Genomic DNA, 26,956 nt, shown 5'->3' with positions numbered 1-26,956 from the left:
CAGATGTCTCCCATTTCCCCCTTGTATATATCCTTTGGTGGATCTCTTGCGGTCCTCCACACCCTCTAGTCTTGACCTTGGAGATGCGTCAGTCTGTTCCAGTTAGCCAGACCTCTGGTCCCGCCTTCTCCTCCCCCAGGTGTCACTTGCTGTGCCACACACATTTATTCACCTAAGTCATTGGCTGGGGTACTAGTAGGCCAATGGGCGGTTTCGAAAACTACATTACCCAGAAGGAAATGCGCCCATGTGGGCGGAGCTAAAGGCCACTTTAGTGTCTATACATCCGGTTAGGGCGGGACTTCCGCCTTCCTCCTCTTGGTGGTCATTTTAACCTCTTAGGTCTTTGTTCACAGTCACAGGCTTCAGGGCGCTGGTCGGGAGCAGGAGGAGGCCTGGGGGGCAGCTGCCTGTGGTGCGGGGTGTGTCTGAGGCTCCTTGAGCCCCAACAGACCGAGATCGGGTCTCCGTGCCTCCCGGACTCCTCTCTGCTCACAGCGTTCCCAAAGCCTGACCCCACTTCACCCTCCAGCCTGGGGGACCCGCGCCTCTCAGGTCCTGCCGCCCAGGTCCCAGCGTTCAGAATGGTGAGTCCCTCGTGGTGACACATGGGTGATGGGGGAAGCGGGTGGAAGGCTGCAGTGCCACCTTGTAAGGACGTGATGGTGACACTGAGCAGGGAGGATTCGGAAACCCGGGCCTGTTTTGGGTGTAAAGACAACAAAGATGAGGTGTGGGTTTGCACGAGGAGTTTTCCTTTCACTCTCAGAACGCTGGGGCCATCGATGTTAGGGTCACGGAAGGAGGAAGGCAGGAGGCCAAAAACGGTGAAGAATTATGAATTTATTAGGCCACCTGGAAGGTCGGAAACGGTCCTGTTGAGGGACTTGGGAGCCGGAAGCTGGTCCTGAGGCTGCCTCAGCGTCTCTTGTCTGCTTTCGCTGCTCTTCTGGGCCTGGAGCTGAAATACAACTGAGGCCCAGACTGATCTGTAGGGAGGAAAAGGTCAGGGGTCTGAGTGGCCTGACCAGTTACTGGCTGGGGGAGGGGAGGTTACCCTGGGGGCGGGGTTCTTGTTTCCCAGGTTTGCCCCTTGCCTGCATCCAGAGCTTTCTTGTAGGTCCTGAGACAGGACTTCCAAAGGGGCTAGAGCAGGGGTTAGGCCCCTGTGCCAGGTCCAGCCTCTGCTGTGATGCCCGGGGTTATGAGGAGAGGGATTACCTGAACTGCCCTTTGTGTCGGATATGGTGGGTTACGGGGACAGGTAAAGTCTGATCATTGGCGGCTACATCTACATTGGGTGAGCATAGATGAGGGTAAGGGGGAGTCTGGTGGGCCCAATCTGGTGGCTGTAACAGTTAGGGGACTCCAGGTCACGTGATGGAGGTGTTCCGGGGATGGGTTTAATCTGGGAAGGTGTAACCACGGGGTTTCTCTGAGAGTTTAGCTGCAGCGGGTGGTTAGCAGTACCTGATAAGGGCCTTGCCATCGGGGCTGTAAATTATTCGATGGTGGATTTCCTTTAGGAGGACCCAGTGCCCTGGCTGTAGAGGAGTAGGGGGGTGTCTCCCGTAGAAGGTGGAGGGAGGACTTGATCAGCATGTTCTCTCAGTAATGGTTGGAATAGATTTAAAATGGGGACATAGTCTCCGAGAGGGGTCTCTGTGGAAGGGAAGTTTCCTAATAAGGGTCTTCCATACATGAGTTCACAGGGACTAAGAAAAGAGGGTGCATGGGGGGATTGCCCTGATGTGCATAAAGGCTAGTGGTAGGAGAGTAGTTTAAAGTTCTTTAGTTTCTAGAGTTAATTTAGTTAGGTGGGGCTTTTCTACCTTGCTTGAAGGTAAGGGCGGTGGGGGTGTAAGTTCCACTGGATTTCAAGTGGAGGAGAATTGTTATTTGCAGTTTAAAAGCAGGTGCATTATCTGATTGTAATGAGGTGGGGAGGCTGAATATGGGAATGATATGCTGAATGGGAGCTGTGTGACCTTGAGGACTTTTCAGACGCAGAATGGAATGCTTCTACCCAGCCTGAGAAGGTATCTACGAGGGTTAAGGAATATTTGTTTTGTTTTGTTTTTAAATAGGAGGCATGTGAGTGAAGTCAGTTGCCAGTCTTGTCCAGGGATTTGGCGCCTTGCCTGATGAGTGGGGAAAGAAGGAGGTCTAACTTCTCCTTGGGGAGATCCTGAGTAACAAGTAGAACAGGTTTGGGAGGTATCTTGCAGAAGGAAGGCTAGACTAGGACATGTGATGAGGGGTTTTAGGAGTTGTAAATGTATCTTATACATAGAGAATTGTGAATAGCCTGTAAGATATCACAGGCTTGTCCCTGGGGAAGGATATATTTTCCCTGAGATTTTAACCATGGATCTTCCTGCATGGCCCCAAGAGCTACCAGGGACTGAATTTCCTCTGCAGTGTATTAGGGTGTTATATGGGGTGTAGCTAAGAGTTGGGGAGACGGAGGCTTCCTCTGAGCTGCTGCTTGGCCTCCTGGTCTGCTTTGTCATTTCCCTTTATTTCGGGATCATTCCTGACTTGGTGTCCTTTGCAGTGTGTGACTTTAAAGAAGGCTAGAAAGGGGGAGAGAGGTTTCTAAATACCAAGCTGGAAGAGCTGTGAGGCTTTCAGTGATAGTGGCAAGGACTGTGAATGAGCGGTGATAATAAAGAAAGTCTAGACTCAGATATAAGGGCTTAAGCCACAGCAGAGAGCCTGGGTGGGGCTACTTTAGCTTACTAGGAGAGAAGGGGTCCCTTCGGACATCAGGGGTGAGCAGGTCCTGTCTCACTGGACAACACAAACCTTCTAGGCATTCACAAATAACACACTCTTACTTTCTAGAAAATACACACTCGACAAAGTACAAGAGACCTTCTGTAATAAAAACTAAGAGCAAGTGAATTAAAAGATGCCTAGCAGTCGATGTTTCAGTATTTCATGCCATTTTAAAATATTTAGATGTTTATCATTTAACCCAGCGATGCTCCAAAGCCTTTAAGTTACCAAAGACTTTGGAAATTTATGTGTAAGCACATGAGGCTTTCGGAAAGACAGGAGGAGGAGAGAGCAGGCCTTGAAGCCTGTGCCCAGGCCTCCAGCCGCTTGGATTTAAAACGGACACATTTTGCCCTAGATATTTTGGCTCAGTGGATAGTGCATTGGCCTGCAGACTGAAGGGTCCTGGGTTCGATTCCGGCCAAAGGTACATGCCCGGGTTGCGGGCTCAATCCCCAGTATGGGGCATGCAGGAGGCAGCCAATCAATGACTTCCTCTCATCATTGATGTTGCTATCTCTCTATCTTCCTCTATGAAATCTATAAAGAAATATGCTGTATATTTAAAAATTAAAAATCTCTTAAAAACAAACAAACATAAACTGCCACAATTTTCTTTAGGGATAACATGCTAAGTTTGGGTGATAATGAGTTCAGCTTCTGATAAGTACCCAGACTGTGCAATAGGCATTCCTAGTTTTTCAGTAAAGAAAGTTGTTCTTTGGGAAAGATGTGGGGGAGGAGGGGCAGGGGGATGAATAGGCACTGAGGTGAAAGCAGTTTTCAGAGCATTAAAGCAGTGAGAATGCTGGCCTTGGGATCCAAAGGCTCAGTCAGAGGATTCCTTCACCATGTTATGTCACAGAGGAGCTTGTGGGAGGACTGAAGTGGGAATTCAGAGGGGAGAGTACCCAGCAACCCTGAGAAAGGAGAGTATTTCTTGTTCAGAGGAGGGGGCAATCATGGAGGAGATAAGGCGTTTACAGTCTAAGGAATGGCATGGCTTTGTGGGGTGAGAGTGAAACTGAGGTAGAGGGCTGTCATTTGGGACAACCAGGTTTTGTGAGGGGATGCGCAGTAGCTCTGGTCAGGCACCGAGGTAGAACGAGGAAAGAGCAAATGGGGGTGTTTAGTAAGATGCAGTGTAACGGTGAGGTGGCTAATGACTGTGAGACTAATCTCATCAACCCCATAATAGAGACTGAGGAGGGGACAAGGGTCCCAGCAAATTCTGGGAGAGCAGAATAAGTGGCCCCAGTATCAATTAAAAAGGAGATTGGCTTACCTGCCACCACATCGTTACCCGAGGCTCTGTCCTGGTGGTGTAAGTCTGTGGAGCCCTCTCAGGGCCTGGGCAGCTTCAGTCTTCGGTGGCCAGTCCCAGGAGGTCTGGGAGCTCCAGAATGGATCCAGAGGGCGGCATTGCTAGGCTGGTTGATGTCTGATCTGGAGGGGCCAGACTGCAGTCTGACTTCCAGTGGCCTTCCTTCTTCACTGTGGACCCAGGCGTGGGTCTCAGGTTTGAGCAAGACTTGGCTCAGTGTCTTCCTTGTTGCATTTGAAGCATGGGCCGGGAAGAGGCTTAGCGCCTGACTTACTCCCTCGGTTGGAGGACTGGCATTTCTTTTTTTTTTTTTTTAAATATATTTTATTGATTTTTTTTACAGAGGGGAAGGGAGAGGGATAGAGAGCCAGAAACATCAATGAGAGAGAAACATTGACCAGCTGCCTCCTGCACACCCCCCACTGGGGATATGCCCGCAACCAAGGTACATGCCCTTGACCGGAATCGAACCCGGGACCTCTCAGTCCGCAGGCTGATGCTTTATCCACTGAGCCAAACCAGTCAGAGCTGGAGGACTGGCACTTCATTTGGGGTTCTTGAGAGCGGTGGCTAGGAGCTGGAAGGCCTTCTGGGCTTCAGCCTTGGCCTGATCTCACCTTTGTTTTTGGATTTGGGTCTCCTTTTCTCTATTACTAAAGACCTTAAAGGCCAGGTTAACGAAGTCTTTTTGAGAGGTTTGATGACTTGTGTCTACTTTTCGAAGTTTATAGTGTATGTCGGGGCTGATTGGGATATTAGATGGGTGTTCAGAAAAAGGGCTCCCTCTGGGCAGGTGGGCTCTGAGGTTGTAAATTTGTGTAAGGCCTCCTTGAGGCAGGAGAGGAGGAGAGCTGGGTTTTTGACAAGGCCCTGGGTGATTTCATTAAGTTGACATAATTGACCACCTTATCAGCAGCCTTTTTGAGTCCAACAATGAGACAGGCTACAGAGCCTGCACCCTAGAGTCCCATCTTGGGAACTGACCTGATTGGCCCATCTTGGGTCAGTTCGGGGACTGCATTAGCACAAACTGGGTTGGCCACCAAGTCCTGTCTATGGAGGGCACAGCACGGTCCTGCCCTGCTAGTCAGACATGCTCCTTCTCCTCTGGGGTGAGAGAGGACAACAGGATGACTTAGATGTCATGCCAGCTCAGGTCGTAGGACTGAGTCAGGTACTTAAATTCCTTAGTAAAGGTGGTCGGCTCAGTGGAAAAAGACCTGAGATGCCTCTCACTTTGTGTGAGGTCGGACATGGAAAATGGGATGTGTACCCAGACAATACCCTCAGTTCCTGCTCCCTCTCTCAGGGGTAGAATGGGTGATGGAATAGAAGCAGCTGTTGAGGAAGGCAGTCTTAGGGTGGCCCAAGAGCAAGTGTTAGGTGGGGAAAGGCTGTATTGAAGCTCAAGTTCTTGGGATTTGGGCTCTTAGGGGCTGGGAGAGAAGGCGGTTTCTGGTTAGGAGGGTCTGGATTTTGGGAATCTATTGCAGGTGAGGGAAGGGATGTGTAAGGGGATAGAGGGGGTGGTCTGCTGGGTCAAAAGTAGATTCAGAATCAGAAGTGTTAGGGGTATGATGTTTTATGTGAGGGAGAAAGATCTGATGGGTGGAACAGAATTTAGAGGATTGGGACTGAAGGGTAAAAAAGGCCAGAACATAGGGAATCTCTCACCATTTTTCATTGCAATGACAGCAATTACCTAAATTGTGCAATGTGTTAAAATTAAAAGTGCCGTTTTTAGGCCATTGAGACTTATCATCTAGTTTATATTGTGGCCAAACAGTGTTACAAAATAAAATGAGGTGGTTGGGCATGATCTCCCCTGTGAGTGTGCAGAGGGAGTGTGGCATTGCCCACAGGAAAGGAAGGGTGAGTGACAGACCACACATCCAAAGGTGACTGTTTAGGGCAGGCATCCCTGCTCCCACACCAATCACCATGAGACATGAGGTGATGCTCTGGACTGGGCACCCCCAATCCAGAAGGACCCAAAGCCAAATGGCTGAGGAGTCTTCTGGCCTAGCATTAGGACTTTTGAGACAAGAGACTGTTGAGAAGACTCAAGATGAAGGAAATTGTGGAACATCACTCACCTAGAGAAGATTGGCCGGTATGAGATGGAGGGTCAACAATGGAGAAAGAGTGGGTCCCGATCCAGCATCCTCCTTGGCTGGCTCGAGAGGGTTGATAAGGTCTGGAGGCCTAATCGAGGCCAGCAATCGAGTCACCAGCATAGGATCTGGAGGTAAGCCCAGGCTGAGCTGTCACTGCCTACTGCTCTACGAGTAGCAAACTAGCAAACTTAGGGTGATGAAGCTGGGGCAATGCCTTCCCTACTCCCATAGAACACTTCTGGGTTTCCGCACCAAATGTTAGGGTTGCCAAAGAAGGAACGCACGAGGCCAAAAAGGGTGGAGAATTATGAACTTATTAGATCATCTGGATACCAGATGGGCTGAGCCCCAAAATGGCACCAGCACCCAACGACAGGGAGTCAGAGATTTTTAAAGGATTCTAGGTGGGCTTTTTCCGGGCGGAAAATTCTATTTAGGTCTGGATTCTGGGAAATTCCAGAAGAGAGAGATGATGGTCTTAGCAAGTGGAATGTGGTCTAAGCAAGTGGAATATCCATTGTGTAGTGGCCAAAAGGTCAGTTCCCAGGGGAGGGGTTATTAATTCAATTATTTGATCAGACCTAATAATAGATGGTTGTGAAAAAAAGAGGGACATTTTCTGAGTAGGGTTCTAACTTCAACATTACTCAGAGGTAAGAACAGACTAGAAGACAAAGGAAAGCAGTTGTAAGTGAGCACTGAGGACTGAGCCCTGAGATAATAGAGGCATCTTGAGGTCATCTGGCCTCTGGGCTGGGCAAGGTACTGAGCAGCCTGAGCCCATAGATTCTGGTGGCAGTTACCAGGCTCTCAACAGACCATTTTCTTTCCACAAATTCCTGCAAATGCAGAAACAATTAGGTGTACCGGTTTCTGGAGTTTATTTCAGGGCCTTACACTCTTGTGGCCTCTGAGATAGTGGCGTCCTGTGATGGTCCAGCCACTCTTGTAGCTCTTGGACCTGGGTGCTTTGAAGAGATACTAAGCCCAGAATCGTAAGGCCATGACCAGAGCTTCATGAAGTAGACCTTGTTTTTGGCAACCAGTGTGAGGAGTAGAAGGGCCTCCAGGGCAACGGTTGGCAACTGGTGGCCCGTGAGGTCCAAAATGTTGGTGACCGCTGCTCCAGGGCATAGGATCAAGAATGTGCAAAGGCTTAGAGTGAAGGGTGAGCTGATTCAGGAACCAGCAGGTGTGATATATGTATATCTATATCTATATCTATATCTATATCTATATCTATATCTATATCTATATCTATATCTTTCTATGTCTATTTATATATATAAAAGACCAGCAATCAAACAATGGAACGACCAGAATGACCGGTCGACCAGTCGCTATGATGTGCACTGACCACCAGAAGGCAGACGCTCAATGCACAAGTTGTCCCTGGTGGTCAGTGTGCTTCCACAGTGGGAGCAGCAGCTCAGAGGACGGGTCCACAGCAGCTCGGCTTATCGGGGTGAGTGGTCCTCCCACAGTGGACCGATCCCCACGGGCCATATCCCCCACAAGTGCATGAATCCATGCACTGGACCTCTAATGTGTGTGTGTGTGTGTGTGTGTGTGTGTGTATGTAGTAAGGAAGGAAGAGGGATAGAAACAGAGAAATAATGATGAGCAAGAAACAGGGATTGGTTGATGCCTGCACAACTCCTACTGTGGATCCAACCCATAAGCCAGGCATGTGACCACACCAGTGCATGGGTCTATGCTCAACCAACTGAGACCCATCAGCAAAGACTGTAGATAATTTAATATAGGAAATCATGGTCAGGTTGGTAATGATAGTAGAAGCTCAGAAGGGAGGTGTGAGCCTGAGGACTACCTTTCCTGCTGGGGCCACTGTTTGTGGGAGGTGGCTGTCACAACACAGCATAGGCACAGAAGTTGTCATGTAGAGTGTCAGGGAGAGAGAATCGTTTCGCAGTGGCCAAGGCCTTTAAAAGATGAGTGGACATGAGATTACTTGGAGGCCGAAGAATAATTCAAACAAGATGAGACTAGGGCTGGTACATATTAACTTCTCTAAACACTCACCAGGATTTTGTTGTGACCCTTTGTGTGGCCTGTATGGGGAGTTACATTCAGTGTTGTGGATTAGCTTAAAGGCTTGAGTGGTCATCTGTGAGACTCCCTGGGTATATGTGCAGAGGGAAATCATGGCTGGGAGTTGGGTGGCAGTTAAGTGAGAGATGTTGGCAAGCATTCTCTGGACAACACATACTGCGTAATAAGTAAGAGGCCAAGGAGAGGACTATGGGGAATGGGGCTGTGGAAGTGCATGTGTGAGCGAGGTGTGGTAAAGAGTGATGTGGGCTCGGAGAGGGAATGTGAATTAATGGCCACAGCACCCTGACATTGACATAAGGGTGAATGATGGGAGAGTGCATTTCTGGTGTTGTCTGGATGATCCAATAAGGTGAATTTTAGGGTAATTGCCTGTAAAGAGGGGTGTTTTGGTGCTACATTCTAGGTACAGTGTGAGTGTCCCATGTTCCGCGTGGTTCAGGTTCAGGGTTCGGGTTCGGGCTCTGGAGGAGGCCGCGTGCAAATGAAAGAGACAAGAGAAGTTAATAATTTGGAAATTGGGGGTCAGGCGGAAGCCCAAGGAAGGACTCCGTTTTGCTCTGGTTTTGCCATCTCTTTTATTCAGGTTTGGGATACACCCATAGCCCTTAGGCGATTCCAGTAATAGCTCGGTGATAGCCCATCAGCAAGGATTTACATAAGACTGAAAGGTGGAAGTTGCTTCAGCTGCGTTTGTCTCAACTAGACAGTGGGTGTATGGCACTAATCTTTGCAGAGCTCAAAGGTCTCCAGCCTTCCGGGTTCCTTGTCCACACCGCTCTGCTAGTGAAGACAATGCGCGGTTTCCCACATCTCCCCCTTTTCTTTTCCTTAAAAAATCTTGAAAAGTGAATGCCACTTAAAAGTTTTCGAGTCCTTTTAAGACTCTTCATTCCGCATCTGCAGACTATAAATAAACATTTGAGAACAAAAATGAGACAAGCAATAGTGGTTATGCTGAGAGGCAAATGAATCAGTCTGTAGTAAGTTTCTTTCTGGGCCTATAGTTTTTTGAGTCCCAATTTCAATGTCCAACAGTTCCTTATGTGTACGTGCCAGCAATGATACGCTAGTTCTGGATGGTGGGCAAATGGTGGCAATGCAGGTCCGACCTTCTCTGGCTTGGTCCTGGGCAATCTGCAGCGTCACACAGCTGCTTACTGCTAGCATGGCAAGGCGTCTTCACCAGCTTCCATCTCTGGACTGTTTCTCCTCTTGTCTTCATGGCTGGAATAATCTGGTCAGTTCCTCTCTGGGATCCGTACACAGGCTTGGAGGAGTTTTCTGGAAATATACAAACATATTCTCGACCAAAGGCGAATAAAGGAATCTTTTCTATAAACTATACTTTTCATGTGCCCAAACAATTTTCCTTTGGCTTATTCTGACACCAGTGTGTTTTCATGGGTGTCTTGTCTTCAGCATTAGAAGTGAAAAATAATTTTTAAAGTAAAAAGTTTTCTTGATGTAATTTACTCACAGGGGATTATTCCCCTATCCCCCTTCTTTTTTTTTTGGTTTAAATAATATTAAGAGGCTTTTGGAAATTTTGCAATGCAGTCTTGATAACTTTTTAATTTTAATTTTATGCACAGAAATGACTGGTTTGGTTTTATTGCATGTTAAGCAGTTTTTGAACTATGAGATAAACCATTACTAAAAAATTAGTTAATGCTTCAGGAACAGTTTCCTGCCCAGTACAACAAGGTTTTTATGAATTTTCATTTATTTTAATTAGCCAATTTAAACCAATCTGAAATAAGTTTTATTATTATTATTATTATTATTATTATTATTTTTAAATGTTACTTGTCCTAGGTTATGGACAGTAAATGACATTAATTAAATTTCTGCTATTAGTCTTTGAGTAACTTTACATAAGCTTTGTCTAGGGAGGCAAAAATACAAATTATTTCTTTTTCAAAGCCTAATGCATTGACTTTTTAATTACTGTTTCCCAGACACTTGAAGGAAATATTTTTATTTCCTTCCAGAATAATTTCCAGGCCAGCTTTTAGAGAGTTTCTCTTAAAAGTTTTTGTCTTTCTTTTGTTTTGTTTTGTTTTTTACACCAAGCAATCTACAGGGCTGCTGCTTGGATACTGAGTCATGTGGCTGAAGAGCTATATTATAATGACTCTGTTTACATTATGTTGACTATTTATGATCAGATTTAAGGTTTGACTAATAATTTTCAGTTTACCCTATAAATATTAGTGGAAGAGATTTCAAAATTTTAAAATTTCTCCTATTTATTAAGCTTAGAATTATATTTTTAAAGAGTATCCCCTTTGGCTAATTTGCATATACAGAGGGGTTATGGGAGGTTTCAGTAATTTTCCTAGACTTTACTTGGATTCAATTATAATTTCAGCATATAAAGAATAAATAATATGTAAGATTTTCAAATGAGACACATGACTTATTGCAAGCAGTGTATTGAGCATTGAAAATAATTCATAAACTCCCAATCTGTGAAACACAAATACCCAGAGTATCACTGGCAGACACCCCTACAGGGAATCATGACTCTTGGCTTGCCTGGTGTCCCTGACTGGACACATGCTACCCCCTTGAAAGTTTCCTGTTTGAACTTGGCTCTGAATCTTTGCAAGTTCCTTTGTGAAGAAGAGTGCCTTAACAATGCACGTGAACTGTCCCTTGCTCTTGATTGGAGCTCAGGTGCACGGTCTTTCCTGATTGGCTAATTCTAAGGGAGGGGTTGGCCTTTGCTGTTTCAAGATGGAGGCACCAGGGGAGATGCAAGCCATGTGGCCAACATGGTGGCTGCAGTCAGGCAGTCCAAAATGGCGGCTGTCTAAAAAACTGTTCTTTGACAGAAAAGATGATTTTGTTATTCTCACAATAAACAAGGGAAGAGCAAACAAAAATCCCCTAAAAGATAGACAGTCAAAATTATATTGCAGACAAACAGAAATCTCACTAGCTGTTTCTGGTGGCTTTATTAGAATTTAATTGTTTATAAAAATATTGGCTTTTCATTTAGCTGAAATTATATGAAACCTTGATTATAATTTAAAAAGCTAATTTATAAAGTAATTAAAGTAGGCATCTTTATTAAAAAGGCAAAGCAAGTAAATTTTAATAAACTTATATGTCTGATTCACAAGGCACAAACATTGCCCCACTTCCAGCCTAATTAAAATGCAGGCGGCTATGGGCTTTTTGTCTTTAAAATTTCATCTTAAAATTCTGCTGTTGAAAAACTTGGGTGTATTTAAGAAATATATTGTTACTGTATGTTGCCCTCCTTAGAGACCAAAACCCTCATAACATTTAAAATATATGTATATAAGTAAAATATAGGTATCAGTTTTCATTTGATAAAGTTTTCCATGCGATTTCAAATATATTAGATTGGCCAAATTTAAAATATTTCCTTTAAGAAGAGAGAACAAATTCTTTGAATCATTTCTGGGCCTGTGAAATGCTCCAAAATTATCCCTTGGTTATAGCTTTGAAATTTAACTTGGAAAGATCATCAAATATATATAAAAGAAATTTCTATACTTTAGGCATTTAGTTACCACAACTACATAATTTCTCCCAATTTAATTTGAACCTTGAACTTTTAGAGCTGACAAGTCAAATATTTAGCATTTCTTAGATTTAGCTGCTAGAGTTCGGTAGCCAAACAAATGCAAATTAGTTACATTCTTTTTGTTGGAAATGTGACCCCCACAAGGAGGGGAAGCTGGAAAGCAAGCTTGTCTTTAGAAGTTGCTACTGGCAGGAAACTATGTTTTTGGCTGGCGAGGGCCTGGCCGCTTGATTTTAAAACACCCTTTTTTTCCTGCTGGGGGAAGGGCGACTAGCCACTTCCTCCACTAGAGAGGTGCAGCTAGCCTTCCGCCTGGGCTATTGGAACTTTATAATTAATATAGTATTTGTCTATGTTTCAACAATTTTTTGAGATTTAAATCCTATATAATAAAAGAGTAATATGCAAATTACCCATCACTCCGCTACACCCACAAGCCACACCCACCAGCCAATCAGGAGCAAATATGCAAATAAACCCAACCAAGATGGCTACGGCCACAGAGAGCAGGAGGGAGGCTTGGGTTTCCCCGGCAATGGAGGAAGCCAAGCTTTCTGCTGGCCCTTGCCGGCCCAGGCCTCCACTCAAGCTACAAAGTTTCAATGATAGAAGATACATAAATCCAAACAGAAATGGTGGTAGCCACGGAGCTGGAAAGAGCAGGAGGCTAGGGTTGCCCCCGGTGATGGAAGAAGCCAAGATTTCCACACACCTTGGCCGGCCCAGGCCTCTGCTTAAGGCTACAAAGTTTCAATTATAGAAGATACATAAATCCAAAAAAAAAATGGCTGCCACCATGGAGCAAGCAGAAGGCTTGGCTCTGCTCCAGGCTACAAAGTTTCAATTGTAGAAGATAAATAAACCCCAGATACCAGGGCCTCCGCTTGGGGAGCCAGGGGGCGTGGCCAGCCTGCAAACCACCACAGGCCCGTCACCCAGGCCGCCCCACGCCCCAAGGGAACCCCCACCCTGATCCGGGACACCCTTCAGGGCAAACCAGCTGGCCCCCACCCGTGCACCAGGCCTCTATCCTATCTAATAAAAGAGTAATATGCAGATTGACCATCACTCCAACACACAAGATGGCTGCCCCCATGTGGTCAATGATCCTGCCCCCATGTGGACACAAGATGGCCACCACAAGATGGCCAGCAGGGAAGGGCAGTTGGAAGGGACCAGGCCTGCAAGGGAGGGCAGTTGGGAGGGACCAGGCCTGCAGAGGAGGGAAGTTGGGGGCAACCGGGCCTACAGGGAAGGGCAGTTGGATAGGACCCAGGCCTGCAGAGGAGGGCAGTTAGGGGTGACCAGGCCTGCAGGGGAGAGCAGTTGGGGGTGACCAGGCCTGCAGGGGAGGGCATTCAGGGGAAAACAGGTTGGCAGGGGAGCAGTTAGGCATCAATCAGGCTGGCAGGGGAGTGGCTAGGGGGTGATCAGGCTGGCAGGCAGAAGTGGTTAGGGGCAATCAGGATGGCAGGCAGGCGAGCAGTTGGGAGCCAGCAGTCCTGGATTGTGAGAGGGATGTCCGACTGCCTGTTTAGGCCCGATCCCACCGGTGATGGAGGAAGCCAAGCTTTCCGCACACCCTGGCCAGCCCAGTCCTCCACTTGGGTCAGTTGGACATCCCTTGAGGGGTCCCAGATTGGAAAGGGTGCAGGCTGGGCTGAGGGACACACACCCCCGTGCACGAATTTCGTGCACCGGGCCTCTAGTTCAATTATAATTATCTTAAGGCATTTTCTTTGGCAAATTTTTGTAACAGAGATAACTTTTTGACTTTTAGTGGCTTCAATTCTAAAGTATTATTTTATTTTATAAAAACAGGAGTGCATTGATCCTATTGCCTAAATACAGCCTGTATATTTTCCTTGTGTCATTTTTGCCATCTTTTTAAAGAAAAAACAGTATGCTTTATTCTGTAGCATCTGTGAAAAGATGGGGGCTCAAGAAGTCACCCAAATTTGGGCTGAGCACGTGCATTTTCTTAAGCTTGCTTTTCTGTTCATGGGTACAGAAATTTCAGATGCATCCCTAAATTCTGGAAAATGTTTCATTTGTCTAAATTTTAAATGACGGATTGTGAAATAAAAACATCGCAAATATGATACTTAATAACACTGAGAGTGGGCGCCTATATTACAGGATCACAAAAAGACCTAGTAATATTTATTTATCTATCTATCTATCTATCTATTTATTTATTTAGTTAGTTAGTTAGTTAGTTCCTCTTTAGGAGCGGAGGGTGCAAAGGAAGGCGATTTATCCTCCTTAGCCTCTCTAAAAGGCTCTAGCAAATAAAATACTGTGTTCCACAAGGAGAAACAGTTTGGAGGCAACTTTTTTCCCTGCTGCTGATCTTTTTTCAAATTTTGATCAACTTTTTCCCAAACATTCAAGATCTAAACCTTCTTCAGGAAACCAAGGTTTATGTTCTGTAACATCAAGCAAAAACTGTAAGAGAATACCTTCTGAAACTTTAATTCCTTAAGCATGCAAACAAAAGTCTATAATAAAGTTTACTTTATAATCGAATACTGCCACATTAGCCTGGCTAAAAAGATGTTCCCACTCTACTTACAGATTGCGACTTCTGCAGCTGATTGTGGGCTTTGCGTGCGGTGAATTTTCCTCATCTATATGGTGATTTCTTCCCCACCTATTCAGTGAAATCTTCCTTTCTTCACTCTAGGCGAAACCTTCCCCTCCAGAGGTCCCATGTCGCAGGCGCCAGTTGCAAGTGACCCACATCCCACGTGGCTCAGGGTTCAGGTTTAGGGTTCGGGCTCTGGAGGAGACCACATGCAAATGAAAGAGACAAGATAATAATTTGGAAATTGGGAGCCAGGCGGAAACCCAAGGAAGGACTCCGCTTTGCTCTGGCCTTGCCATCTCTTTTATTCAGGTTTGGGATACACCCATAGCCCTTAGCAGGCGATTCCAGTAATAGCTCGGTGATAGCCTATCAGCAAGGATTTATATAAGACTAAAAGGTGGAAGTTGCTTCAGCTACCTTTGTCTCAACTAGACAGTGGGTGTATAGCACTAATCTTTGCCAGAGCTCAAGGTCTCCAGCCTTCTGGGTTCCTTGTCCACACCGCTCTGCTAGTGAAGACAATGGGCAGTTTCCCACAATACAGAGCTTAGGTGCCATTTAACCACCTGCCTTTTGTTGGTGATGGTGACACACTGGTTAATAGGAATGAGATAGCATACTTCCATGTTACCCAGGCTTCAAACTCTCCACTGGCATGGGTAAGGGGTAAGGGTAAGGAGAAATGGATTATGGAGGTGGTGAACTATAATTTTGGAAAAGAAGGTGATTGGGAAACAATTTGTCCTCGCCAAGGCAAATATGCATTACCTTTGATGTTGTGCCTCTGGGAATGAAGCTGTGTGAGAGAAGTGTTGTTCAAAGAAATATGTGCAGCAGGTAGTGCAAAACAATGGCCTCGTCACCTCGGTATTGGGGTCAGGAGGGTAAAGTGTGATGCCATGTATTTGGTGTCTTTGAGAAACAATCTGAGGGACTACAAGGGTATTGCCTGACAAGACCAGTATCAAATCACTTAATCACTCTTTATGGCCAGCATCACTCTTTAACCTATTTTTTCTTAAATATATTTTTATTGATTTCAGTGAGGAGGGGAGAGGGAGCGAGATTGAAATATTAACGATGAGAGGGAATCATTGATTGGCTGCTTCTTGCAGATCCCCTACTGGGAATCGGGCCTTTAACTGGGCATGTGCCTGTGACCAATATTGAACCTGGGACCCTTCAGTCCGCAGGCCAACCATCTATCCACTGAGCCATACCTGCTTGAGCAAACTATGTTTTTGACACCCACTCTATGGATTAGAGTCACTGTGGCTCACATGAGAGGTCCAGAGTCCAGGTAACTTCCATCTGCTGAACTGCCTTTATTATTGTGGGAAGACAAAATATCAGTAGGAATATAAGAGAACAGTGGCTTTCATGGGATGAAGGTCTGGTATTTTCTCTGATGCACAGAGTGGAGAGAACAGATGGATGTGGAGTGTGGGGACTATGACAGACTTAGAATTTAGCAATTAATCTGATCATGGGTTGTACTGTTCCCATTAATACAGGATATGAACTTTGAGGATATGGCCATTGCCTTCTCTCAGGAAGAGTGGGTGCTCCTTGATGAGGCTCAGAGACTTTTGTACTGCAATGTGATGCTGGAAGTTTTTGCACATGTGTCATCTGTCGGTAAGACCTTCATGTTCTCACACTGTCTCTTTTCCTTTATTCCTCAGCCATAGTGTTTTCACTCCCATAGCCAGAACATGGCCTCTTCTAACTTACCCCACTGTCCTGTCAAATGTGCTGTGGCTACCAGGGATGAGCTCTATAGCAAGTCCCGAGCAAAGGGCTCCACGAACATCCCTAACACCCATTACCTCAAAAAGTGCAACAAGTCTCAAGGAGTCAGGAGTTTTGCAATGAGCTTAATGGGTCCCAGGTTGCAATTTATCTTCATAGGAAACTGACAGTGTCCACATGCATGGACTCAACTTCTGCACTCTTTCTCTAGGTAAAGGTTCTTTGTGACGACCTGTACCATGTTATGGTCTTTACTTACATGAACCATGGGCTGTTCTTGTAAGGCCCCATTCAATTGTTTGTAACATTCTCTTCCCTGAATACTATAGCAAGCTGTGTTGCTCTGGGCCAGTGCTGACAGCTCACCTCTTCATCACCTGTTCCTCTGCACTGCTTCAACATTGCAGTATTCTTCAACATTGACTTGCACATGTGTTATGAGGTGCACCTACGTGCTAAGTAGTCCATGAAACAAGCTACTCCTTTATTGAATTTTACTTGGAGTAAAACCTAACCAACCTCTTGTACAGCTCACCCTTGTCCCCAGCAGACAAGCCATGCTGAATGCTGCAATTAAAGGATTAGCTAGAGATCCATATTCTCATCCATACGGTGCTTGCCATGTTTGCGTCATATTTCTGGGGAGGTCTCCCTGTTTTGTGATTTTCATTAACCCAGAAAGTCACAGGAGCCTCTTATTAATCCTTCCTGGACATCTCTTATTTTCAGACATTTTCATGGGACCAACGTGTGATGTACAACACGCTTTTGCAATGGGACTTCCCCCGTCACCACATTCAACATTTATTTCCTCACCATTTCTCACTTTTCAGGTTGTCGGCATAAAATGGATGATAAGGAGACCTGTTCTGAGCAGAGTGTATCTATACAAGGAGAGTCACAGGTCAGAGATTCTAAGAGAGCTCCAGCCACTCAGAAGACCCTCCTGTGTAAGCGATGTTTCTCTGTTTTGAAAGATATTTTGCACCTGACTGAGTCATATGCAGCATACTTTGAGCAGAAAGCCTTCTGTAGTGACGCATGTGTTGGAGACTTCTGTTTCAGTGGAAACCCTCAACAGCAACAGAGGAATGAATGTAGGGAGGAGCCCTGGAAACAAGCTATGGACAGGGCCTCATTTGTGAGCAAGTGCAGCTTCTACTTATCTTCAGTGCCTGCAATCAGCAGGGAGGTTGGGGAAGACTTGCAGTACAACTCAGAGCTTCTCCAGCACAAGGCCACTCTCAACACTGAGGAGCTACACTGTGGCAGTGAGATTTCACAGGAATTTCTTGATGGAAAAAGTCATCACAAGTGGGGTGAATGTGCAGACGCTTGCAGCGACAACCTGAATGTTGTTCAGTGTCAGGGTGTCTCTTCTGGAGAACTGATTTATGAGTGTAACAAATGTAGGAAAGTATTTAGACAAATCTTTAACCTCATTCGACATAAGAGAGTTCACACTGGAGAAAAGCTGTATGAGTGTAGTGATTTTTGGAAGTCTTTCAAACGTAAGTTTAACCTCAGCCAACATGACAAAGTTCACACTGTAGAAAAGCCATATGAGTGTAGAGAATGTGGTATGTCTTTTCGTCAAAGGGCTTACCTCACTAGACATCATAGCATTCACACTGGAGAAAAGCCGTATGAGTGTAGAGAATGTGGGATGTCCTTCCGTCGAAGGGGTCAGCTCACTGTACACCTCAGAGTTCACACTGGAGAGAAACCCTATGAGTGTATACATTGTGGGAGGTCCTTTCGTCAAAGGGCTCAACTCACTGCACACCTCAGAGTTCACACTGGAGAGAAGCCATATGAGTGTACTGAATGTGGGAAGTTCTTCAGAGAAAGGGCTACACTCATTAATCACTATAGAGTTCACACTGGAGAAAAGCCATATGAGTGTAGAGAATGTGGGATGTCATTTCGTCTAAGGGCTCACCTCACTTACCACCTCAGAGTTCACACTGGAGAGAAGCCCTATGAGTGTAGACAATGTGGGATGTCCTTTCGTCAAAGTGCTCAACTCACTGCACACCTCAGAGTTCACACTGGAGAGAAACCATATGAGTGTACTGAATGTGGAAAGTTCTTCAGTATAAGAACTACACTCATTAAACACCAGAGAGTTCACACTGGAGAAAAGCCATATGAGTGCAGTGATTGTGGGAAGTCCTTCAGTGATAAGTCTTACCTCAAACAACACCACAGAGTTCACACTGGAGAAAAGCCCTATGAGTGTACCGATTGTGGAAAGTTCTTCAGTGCAAAAACTAAACTCATTAAACACCAGAGAGTTCACACTGGAGAAAAGCCCTATGAGTGTACTGATTGTGGGAAGTTCTTCAGTGAAAAAACTAAACTCATTAAACACCATAGAGTTCACACTGGAGAAAAACCATATGAGTGTAGAGAATGTGGGATGTCCTTTCGTCGAAGTGATCACCTCACTGTACACCTCAGAGTTCACACTGGAGAGAAGCCATATGAGTGTACTGAATGTGGGAAGTCTTTTAGGCAAAACTCTAGCCTTATTCATCATTTGAGAGGTCACACTGGAGAGAAGCCATACGAGTGCAGTGATTGTGGGAAGTCCTTCAGTTATAAGTCTCATCTCAAACAACACCACAGAGTTCACACTGGAGAAAAGCCGTATGAATGTAGAAAGTGTGGGATGTCCTTTCGTCAAAGTGCTCACCTCACTGCACACCTCAAAAGAGTTCACTCTGGAGAGAAGTGTTAAATGTGCAGGTAATGTTTTATTTTTCTCACTTAGAATAACAACACTGAAGACAACTCTTTAGGACCTATTTTCCTGAATATAAACCTCTTTTAATGGAACATACACTCTGCTAGATTCCTCCTAAGTTTCTGGTACAAGTGAGGCTTGGAGGAGCCGCATTGCACTTGCTAACATGCCCAGATCTACTACCCGACTGATTTGTGGCTGAAGAGATTTCACCTCTACCACCTGGCTCACCTGAAGAGTGTGTATCAGTCCCAACTCCTGCATGCTCAGGGGAAATGTATTCTGTGTGAGAACTTGTGCTTGCGAAAATTATGATTACTCCAGCTCTTGACAGGATCTTCATTCCTTTCTCTCTGACGAGGGAATGCACCAGACCCAGGATTCTTCCAGGGCAGCTATCCTCAGCTAAGAAGTGCTGCCTCAGCCAATCAATGATTCTCTCTCATCATTGATGTTTCCATTTCTCTCTCCTTCTCCCTTCCTGTCTGAAATCAATAAAAATAAACTTAAAAAAAAAAAAAAAAAAAGAACTACTGCCTCTTTCAGGGACAGTGTGGCTCTCACATTATGCTGTGATGAATTGTTTCAAGTTCTAATTCACCAAGCTACCAACCGCTTTCTGTCCTCTGTTCTGGTTTATGATCTTTTAGTAAAGGTGTTTTTTCTTTTGTACCTTTAATTTTTTTGGTTATATTCACTTCCAGGGATGATTTTCAAGCACAATTGTGATCATCATCATGTAGAATTAACAGATATTGTGTGGATACCAACATTTCTGTGCTTTAACAGGGACAGTATAATGCCAGACAATCACTCTTTGACCAATCACTCTTTGACCATATAGTGCATTACTGCCCAGGACCTTGAAAGAAAGACCGCATGAATTGGTAGTTCTAATTTGCAGGTTTGATCCTGGCCACTATGGGGCTATGTAGGAGGCATCTAATTTTTTCTTCTCTCTCACATTGATCTCTCTCTCTCAATCTCTCCCTTCCTCTCCCCCTTCCCTTGCACTCTAAAAATCAGTGGGAAAATATCCTCAGATGAGGATTACCAAAACCCCCAAACATTCACCCAGTGACCTGAGGAGGGGCCTCTACCTGCATAACTCACCTTTCCTCACTGCAGCTGAACATACTGTGTCCTTCCCTGGGTTTGGTAGAGAGGAACCAGAGGCAAGCCCCTGGGAGGGATTTGGTTCCTGTGTCTGCCTGAGGTGATGTCCAGAGCTCTTTTGTCTCATCCAGAGGTCTCTACAGCCTGCTCTTCCCCATCCCCCAGGCACCTGGCCCTCTGCAAATGAACCTAGTTTTGTATCTTTGAGAAGCCACCTGATGCTTTGGGCCACCAAATCAGTTCAGCTTTAGAAAATCCTGCCTCAAGCCATCCACTCACCCCTGAGACCTACTGGTGTTTAAGTCTCTTCTTTTTCATATTAGGGATTATTTTGCACTTTATTAAAAATGAAGCATGCCTCTCCCTCACCCCCTTACCCAGCCAGTCCTGGAAGTAACCAATTTTCCAGGGTATGATGTGTATTGACATTCTGCAATATAGGCATGTCTAGAAGGAGAAGCTTGGTCTCAATATAATTCCACATTCAGAGGATGAGTTGTGGTTGGTGTACCCCTCCCTAAGTTTTGCCTGTGCATGGAAGATCTGAAATGAGGTAATATCTCCTGGATTCTGGGAAATAGTGTGCCGCTGGGGTGTGTGGTTGAGGGGCAGAGAGGTTGGGTGCCTGTGAACATGTTTCTGCCAGCCCATGGGCCAGGGTCCTTGAGTGTGTGGGCTGAGGGAAGGCTGTAGGGATGAGGACTTGAATCAGGCTGGATGGAGGCTCAGCAGGCATGGGTGGGCATAAGGGAGACATATAAAGACTGAGGCTGTAGATACTGTTGAGCCCAACTGTTTCAGACGCCCCAAATACAGAGTCCCCTGTCCTTGGGAACTGGCATTCTAGTGGATGACAGCCCACAAAGAATGGACTAGCAGCTAACGGGGATGGTGAAGAGAGGGGTAGTCAATGGGACTAGCAGCTAACGGGGATGGTGAAGTCAGGGGTAGTCAATGGGACTAGCAGCTAACGGGGATGGTGAAGTCAGGGGTAGTCAGTGGGACTAGCAGCTAACGGGGATGGTGAAGTCAGGGGTAGTCAATGGGACTAGCAGCTAACGGGGATGGTGAAGTCAGGGGTAGTCAGTGGGACTAGCAGCTAACGGGGATGGTGAAGTCAGGGGTAGTCAATGGGTTGCAGGGTCCAGAAAAGGGCCTGAAGGGAGCATGCCCTGTGCATTTGTGAGCTGTAGGGAGGTCACTGGCTGGTTTTAACAGCAAGGATCATCAAGTTGTAAAAAAAAAAAAAATGGTGGCCGAATAGGCAGAGGTGTTGTCCATCTCGTCCTGAGCCAGACTGGAAATACAACTAAATCAAAGAACATCCACTTGCTGTTAAAAAATTAGAGGCAGCTGAGGAGACAATTTACAAAAAGAAAGGGCCGAGGACATCTGAAAAATGCCAAGAACTGGGAAGTGAGCTTGAGAGGGACAGCCAGCCAGTGAGCTAAGAGGGTGAGGAGAAAGCTGTGTTTCTCCAAAGCTGCGCCCCTTCAGGACGGGGTAACACCCAACTGTGTAAAGGAAAAGCCCCAGGGCAGCTGGCTGCCGGGGGAACTGGACCAAAGGCAAAGCCCCGAAAGGCTGCCCCATGGAAGGCGGCCCAGACAGCGCAGTGCTGGGGAGACAGCAGTTTCATTGGTTTGGTTTGTCTTTGCTTTTGTTCTCTAAGCCCAGAACACAGGGCTTTTCTATTGCAAACACTCACCCGGGGCTTTGGAGCTGGGAGAGAGGCACAGACTTGGGGGCCTGAGGAGAGGCTGGGGAGGAAAGCAGGGCGGGGAGACATGGCCAAAAGTCCTGCATGGGGACATTCCTTTTTTATTTAATTTAAATTCTTTATTTTTTAAATTATCACATAAGTCTCTTTTCCCCCATTGACATCTCCCCGGCTGCTCCTACCCCCCCAGCACATGCCCTCACCCCCTTTCTGTCTGCCCACTGGTTATGCTCATATGCAGGCATACAAGTACTTTGATGGATCTTTTACCGGTTCCCCTCCCTGCCTTTCATTCTTGGATACTTGTGTAATATAATGTACATCATCAGTTTATGTTGTTCATTATATTCCACAAATGAGTGAGATTATGTGATATGTATCTTTCTCTGACTGCCTTATTTCCCTTAGCATTAATGCTCCCTAGGTCCATTCATGCTGTTACAAATGGTAAGTGTTCCTTCTTTTTTACAGCAGCGTAGTATTCCATAGTGTAAATGTACCAAAGTTTTTTTTGTTTTTTTTTTAAATATATTTTATTGATATTTTACAGAGAGGAAGGGAGAGGGATAGAGAGCTAGAAACATCGATGAGAGAGAGACATCGATCAGCTGCCTCCTGCACACCTCCCACTGGGGATGTGCCCGCAACCAAGGTACATGCCCTTGACCGGAATCGAACCCGGGACCCTTCAGTCCGCAGGCCGACGCTCTATCCACTGAGCCAAACCGGTTTTGGCTGTACCAAAGTTTTTTAATCCACTCATCTGCTGATGGGCATTTAGGCTGTTGTGCTATGAACATAGGGGTGCATATATCCTTTCTGATTGGTGTTTCTGATTTCGTGGGATATATTGCTAGACGTGTGACCTTCTTAAGCTTCCAAACCTAAGCGGCCATTTCTCCCCAGAAGAGCTAGCCCCTCCCAGTAGGCTCAGGCAGGAGATACTTCCTGCCACACCCTGCATTTGAGCTTAACAGAGGAAACAAAGGCAGAGTCCAAGCTTACAGGTCTGAATAGTACCAAAGCGCCCTCAGTGACTGGATTGGAAAAGGGGCGGGTCCGCTCTGCTATTCTGGGAATCAGACTGATAAAAACTCCAGGTTGCCAGCCAACGCCATTGGTATCCATGTAAGGACCTTTGCCCAACCAAGGCCAGAGTAATATCTTTGGACACACGTGGAGGAGCCGCTCTGGGTCAGGGAAAAGCACCCATTTTATTTCCTGAATGAGAAACAGCACCATCCCCACCTAAAGCCCCGTTAGGAACAGTTGCTTGAGTGATAAGCCTGACAGCCAGAAGACAAAGAGGGCAGCTCGGCCCTGCTTACAGCCAAGACCTGTGGAGACAGGCACAAATGGAGGACTTGTGGATCATTTGGAGCCTCAAGTAGAGAGCCAAATAGAAAATAAAGTGACTAAGAGTGTTCAGCACCTTATTACCTAACAGGAAGCCCGGAATTATCAAACAGAACAGAATAGTGGGGCCATAAACCAGCAGCCATGGGGCATTCACACCAGCTGAAGTGAACAACACTTTTTTATTATTTTAAATTTTTAATTGTTTTTACTTTTATCTTATTTTTTGCACCTTTTTCTATCACACTTCTCTTATTTCTTTGCGTTTTTAATCTCCTTTACCAATTTTAGTTTTTCCCTCTTTTCAAAAATGGATCTTCCTTATCAACTTTATTTTTTTTAATCTTTAAATATACTTTATTGATTTTTACAGAGAGGAAGGGAGAAGGATAAAGAGTTAGAAACATCAATGAGAGAGAAACATCGATCAGCTGCCTCCTGCACACCCCCTACTGGGGATGTGCCCACAACCAAGGTACATGCCCTTGACCAGAATCGAACCTGGGACCCTTCATTCCACAGGCCGACGCTCTATTCACTGAGCCAAACCAGTTAGGGCCTTATCTGCTTTACTGATGTGCTTTATTCTAGTCTCTGTTGGTTTATTCATATATTTAATTTCCTCTTCCCTGATCCTACTCCATTTTCCCTTCACTTTTCTTTTTCTTCACAATGTTTTTATTTTCTTTCTTTCTTGTCTTTCTCTTTTCTAATTTTTTTAACTTGTATCACTTCTTAAATTTAGACCTTTCTGCTGTCTCCTCTAACCCCCTTTTCAAAAAAATATTTCATTTTCTTTTTCTCTTTTGTTTTTCTCTTTTCTGTCTTCTCATTTCTTTCTCCATCCTCTAGACCAGTGGTTCTCAACCTTTCTAATGCCGCAACCCTTTAATACAGTTCCTCATGTTGTGGGACCCCCAACCATAAAATTACTTTCGTTGCTACTTCGTAACTGTAACTTTGCTACTGGTAATGAATCGTAATGTAAATATCTGTGTTTCCCGATGGTCTTAGGCTCTACAGCAGGGGTTCTCAACCTGTGGGTCAAGACCCACAGGTTGAGAACCGCTAGCAGGGTCGCCTAAGACCATCAGAAAACAGATATTTACATTATGATTCATTAACAGTAGCAAAATTGCAGTTATGAAGTAGCAACGAAAATAATGTTATGGTTGGGGGTCCCACAACATGAGGAACTGTATTGAAGGGTCGTGGCATTAGAAAGGTTGAGAAGCACTGCTCTAGACTGTGATCCTTCCCCTATTTATCCAATTCCTTAACTTTTTCCCCCTCTGTTTATGCTCAGCATCTACAGATTCTGCCACCCCTGGTTCCTCTCCCTCCTCACCACCCCCCCCCCCCCCGGGTGTTTCTTGTTTGTGCCTTTTGGTTTATTTCATTGTGTTTTCATTCCCTTTTTTCTTTTTTCTTTTTATTCCTCACTATCATTCTTGCTCTCTTTTCTCTTTCCTAATTATCTTTTCTCTGATGATCACTTTTATTGTGGTTATACATGTCTTGTGTACATTAGTGTTCTGTTCCTTCTGTATCTTGTCTTGTCCTGTTATGTTATGCCTTTGGCTAAGTGCCTCCACAACTTTTGGCATAAGGTGGTAGGAAGCAAGCCACATAATCAGACACCCTGAGAGGAGGCTCCATTCACGAAATGGACAATAATAGTCAAGACCTAACTATATCAGAATAACCCAAACATTTCTAGTAGGATTCCTCACTAGAATACCCAGTGCTGGTGACCTGAGAGATTGCACCACTGGGTCCTAAAAAACATCTAGTACAAAAAGCCAATTCAAAAAATATGGGTGGCATAGCAGTTTAATTAATACATAGAATCAATTACAAAGGAACAGCAAAAAATGGAGAGACAAAGACAACCCCCAAATGAAAGAAAAGGAGGAATCACTAGAAAAGGAAATAAATGAAATGGATGCAAGCAATTTGTCAGAGAAATAATACAAAATAATGGTTATAAGGATGCTCAAACGTCTGGATGAGAAAACGTGTAAGAATCAAGAGGAAATGAAGAATGACATAGATACAACAAAAAAACACAATGGAAAGTTTCAATGGTGGACTAGAAGAAGCTGAGGACTGAATCAGGCAGAAAGAAGACAAAAATGGAAGATACGGTAGAACCATTTGAGTAGAGTGTATCTGTAGAATAAGAGTCACAGGACAGGGCTTCTAAGACAGCTCCACCAACACAGCAGTCCCGTCTGTGTACTCAGTGTTTCTCAGTGTTAAAAGATATTCTCCATCTGACTAAGTTATTTGCAGGAAGAGTTCTTCAATTATGCATGTGTGAGAGACTTCTCTTTGAGTGCAAATCCTCACCAGCAACAGAGGGATGCTAGTGAAGAGGAACCCTGGGGAAAAAATATGGACAGGGCTTCGTTTGAGACCAAGATCAGCTTATACTTATCTTGGGTGTCTTCAACTGGTATGGAGGTTGTGGAAGACTTCCCAGCCACCTCATATCGTCTCCAGCACCAGATAAGTTTTAACACTGCGATCACACAGTGGCAGAGAGAATTCACAGGAATTTATTAGTTGAAATTGTTTTCACCAGAGTGGTGAATGTGAAAATAGTGCCAGGCACAAACAGAAAGTTGTTCAACATCAGGGTGTCTGCCCCAGAGAAGTGAATTATGAGTGTAACAAAAGTGGGAAAGATTTTAGACAAATCTTTAATTGCAGTGAGAATTCACACTAGAGAAAAGCCCTGTAGGTGGATTGATTGTGGGAATTTCTTTAGTGAGAGCACTGCACTCATTAAACACCAGAGAATTCACACTGGAGAAGAGCCATATGAGTATAGTGATTTGGGGAAGGCCTTCAGTCAAAGGTCTACCCTCATTCAATACCACAGATTTCACACTGGAGAAAGCATTTTGAGTGTAGTAAATGTGGGAAGTCCTTCAGTTGAAGGTCTCACCTCATTGAACACTACAGAGTTCACATGGAAGAGGAGCAGTATGAGTGTAGTGGTTGTGGGAAGTACTTCAGTTTACAATCCACACTCGCTACACACCATAGAGTTCACACTGGAGAGAAGCCATATGAGCTTAGTGATTGTTGGAAAGCCTTCAGTCAAAGGTATTCCCTAATTCAATACCACAGAGTTAACACTAGAGAGAAGCCGTATGAGTGTACTTATTGTGTTAAGTCCTTTAGACAAAGATATAGCCTCACTAAACACAAGAGACTACACACTGCAGAGAAGCCATATAAGTGTAATGAATGTAGGAAGTCCTTCAATTGAAGGTTCCACTTCACTCAACACCTCAGAGTTCACACTGGTGAAAAACCATTTAAATTGTGTATGTATGAAATATTTTAGGTGCAATAATCACCCACGTAACCACAAGAGAGTTCACATTAGAGAAACGCTATGTGAGAGTAGTGATTGTGGGAAGTCCTTCAGCTAAAACTCTAAGCTCATGGAACACCACGGAGGTCACAATGGGAAAAAAATTATTGAGTGTAGTGAATGTGGGAAAACTTTTAGTTGCAAATGTAGCCTGGTTACACACCCAAGAGTTCACACTGGAGAAAAGCCTTAAATGTGCAGGGAATGTTTTATTTTTCTCACTTAGAATAACAACATGGAAGGAGACTCTTTGGGACCCATTTTCCTGAATTTAAACCCCTTTTAATGGGTGATACACTTCTAGTTTCCTCATAAGTTTCAGCTACAAGTACAGTTTTAACGAGCTGAATTGCACTTGCTAACATGACCAGACCAACTACCTGATGGATGTCACAGTGAGTATTTGTGGCTAAAGAGATGTCAACTCT

The 26,956-nt window shown here is 45.0% G+C and overlaps 1 protein-coding gene across 1 annotated transcript; it reads left to right on the top strand.

The window, feature by feature from the left end:
- The first annotated feature begins 305 nt into the window (after positions 1-305).
- LOC308239080 (uncharacterized protein) lies at positions 306-19,451 on the top strand. Its single transcript, XM_080651665.1, has 3 exons — positions 306-587; positions 15,962-16,085; positions 17,033-19,451. The coding sequence occupies exons 1-3, from the start codon at positions 585-587 to the stop codon at positions 18,940-18,942; spliced, it is 2,037 nt and encodes a 678-aa protein (XP_080507791.1). The 5' UTR covers positions 306-584; the 3' UTR covers positions 18,943-19,451.
- Positions 19,452-26,956: the final 7,505 nt, after the last annotated feature.

Source organism: Plecotus auritus, assembly GCF_963455305.1.
Source record: "Plecotus auritus genome assembly, chromosome: 15".
NCBI classification, from domain to species: Eukaryota; Metazoa; Chordata; class Mammalia; order Chiroptera; family Vespertilionidae; genus Plecotus; species Plecotus auritus.
The sequence above is the reverse complement of the archived record's forward strand: the minus strand, read 5'-3'. Positions and strand labels throughout refer to the sequence as shown.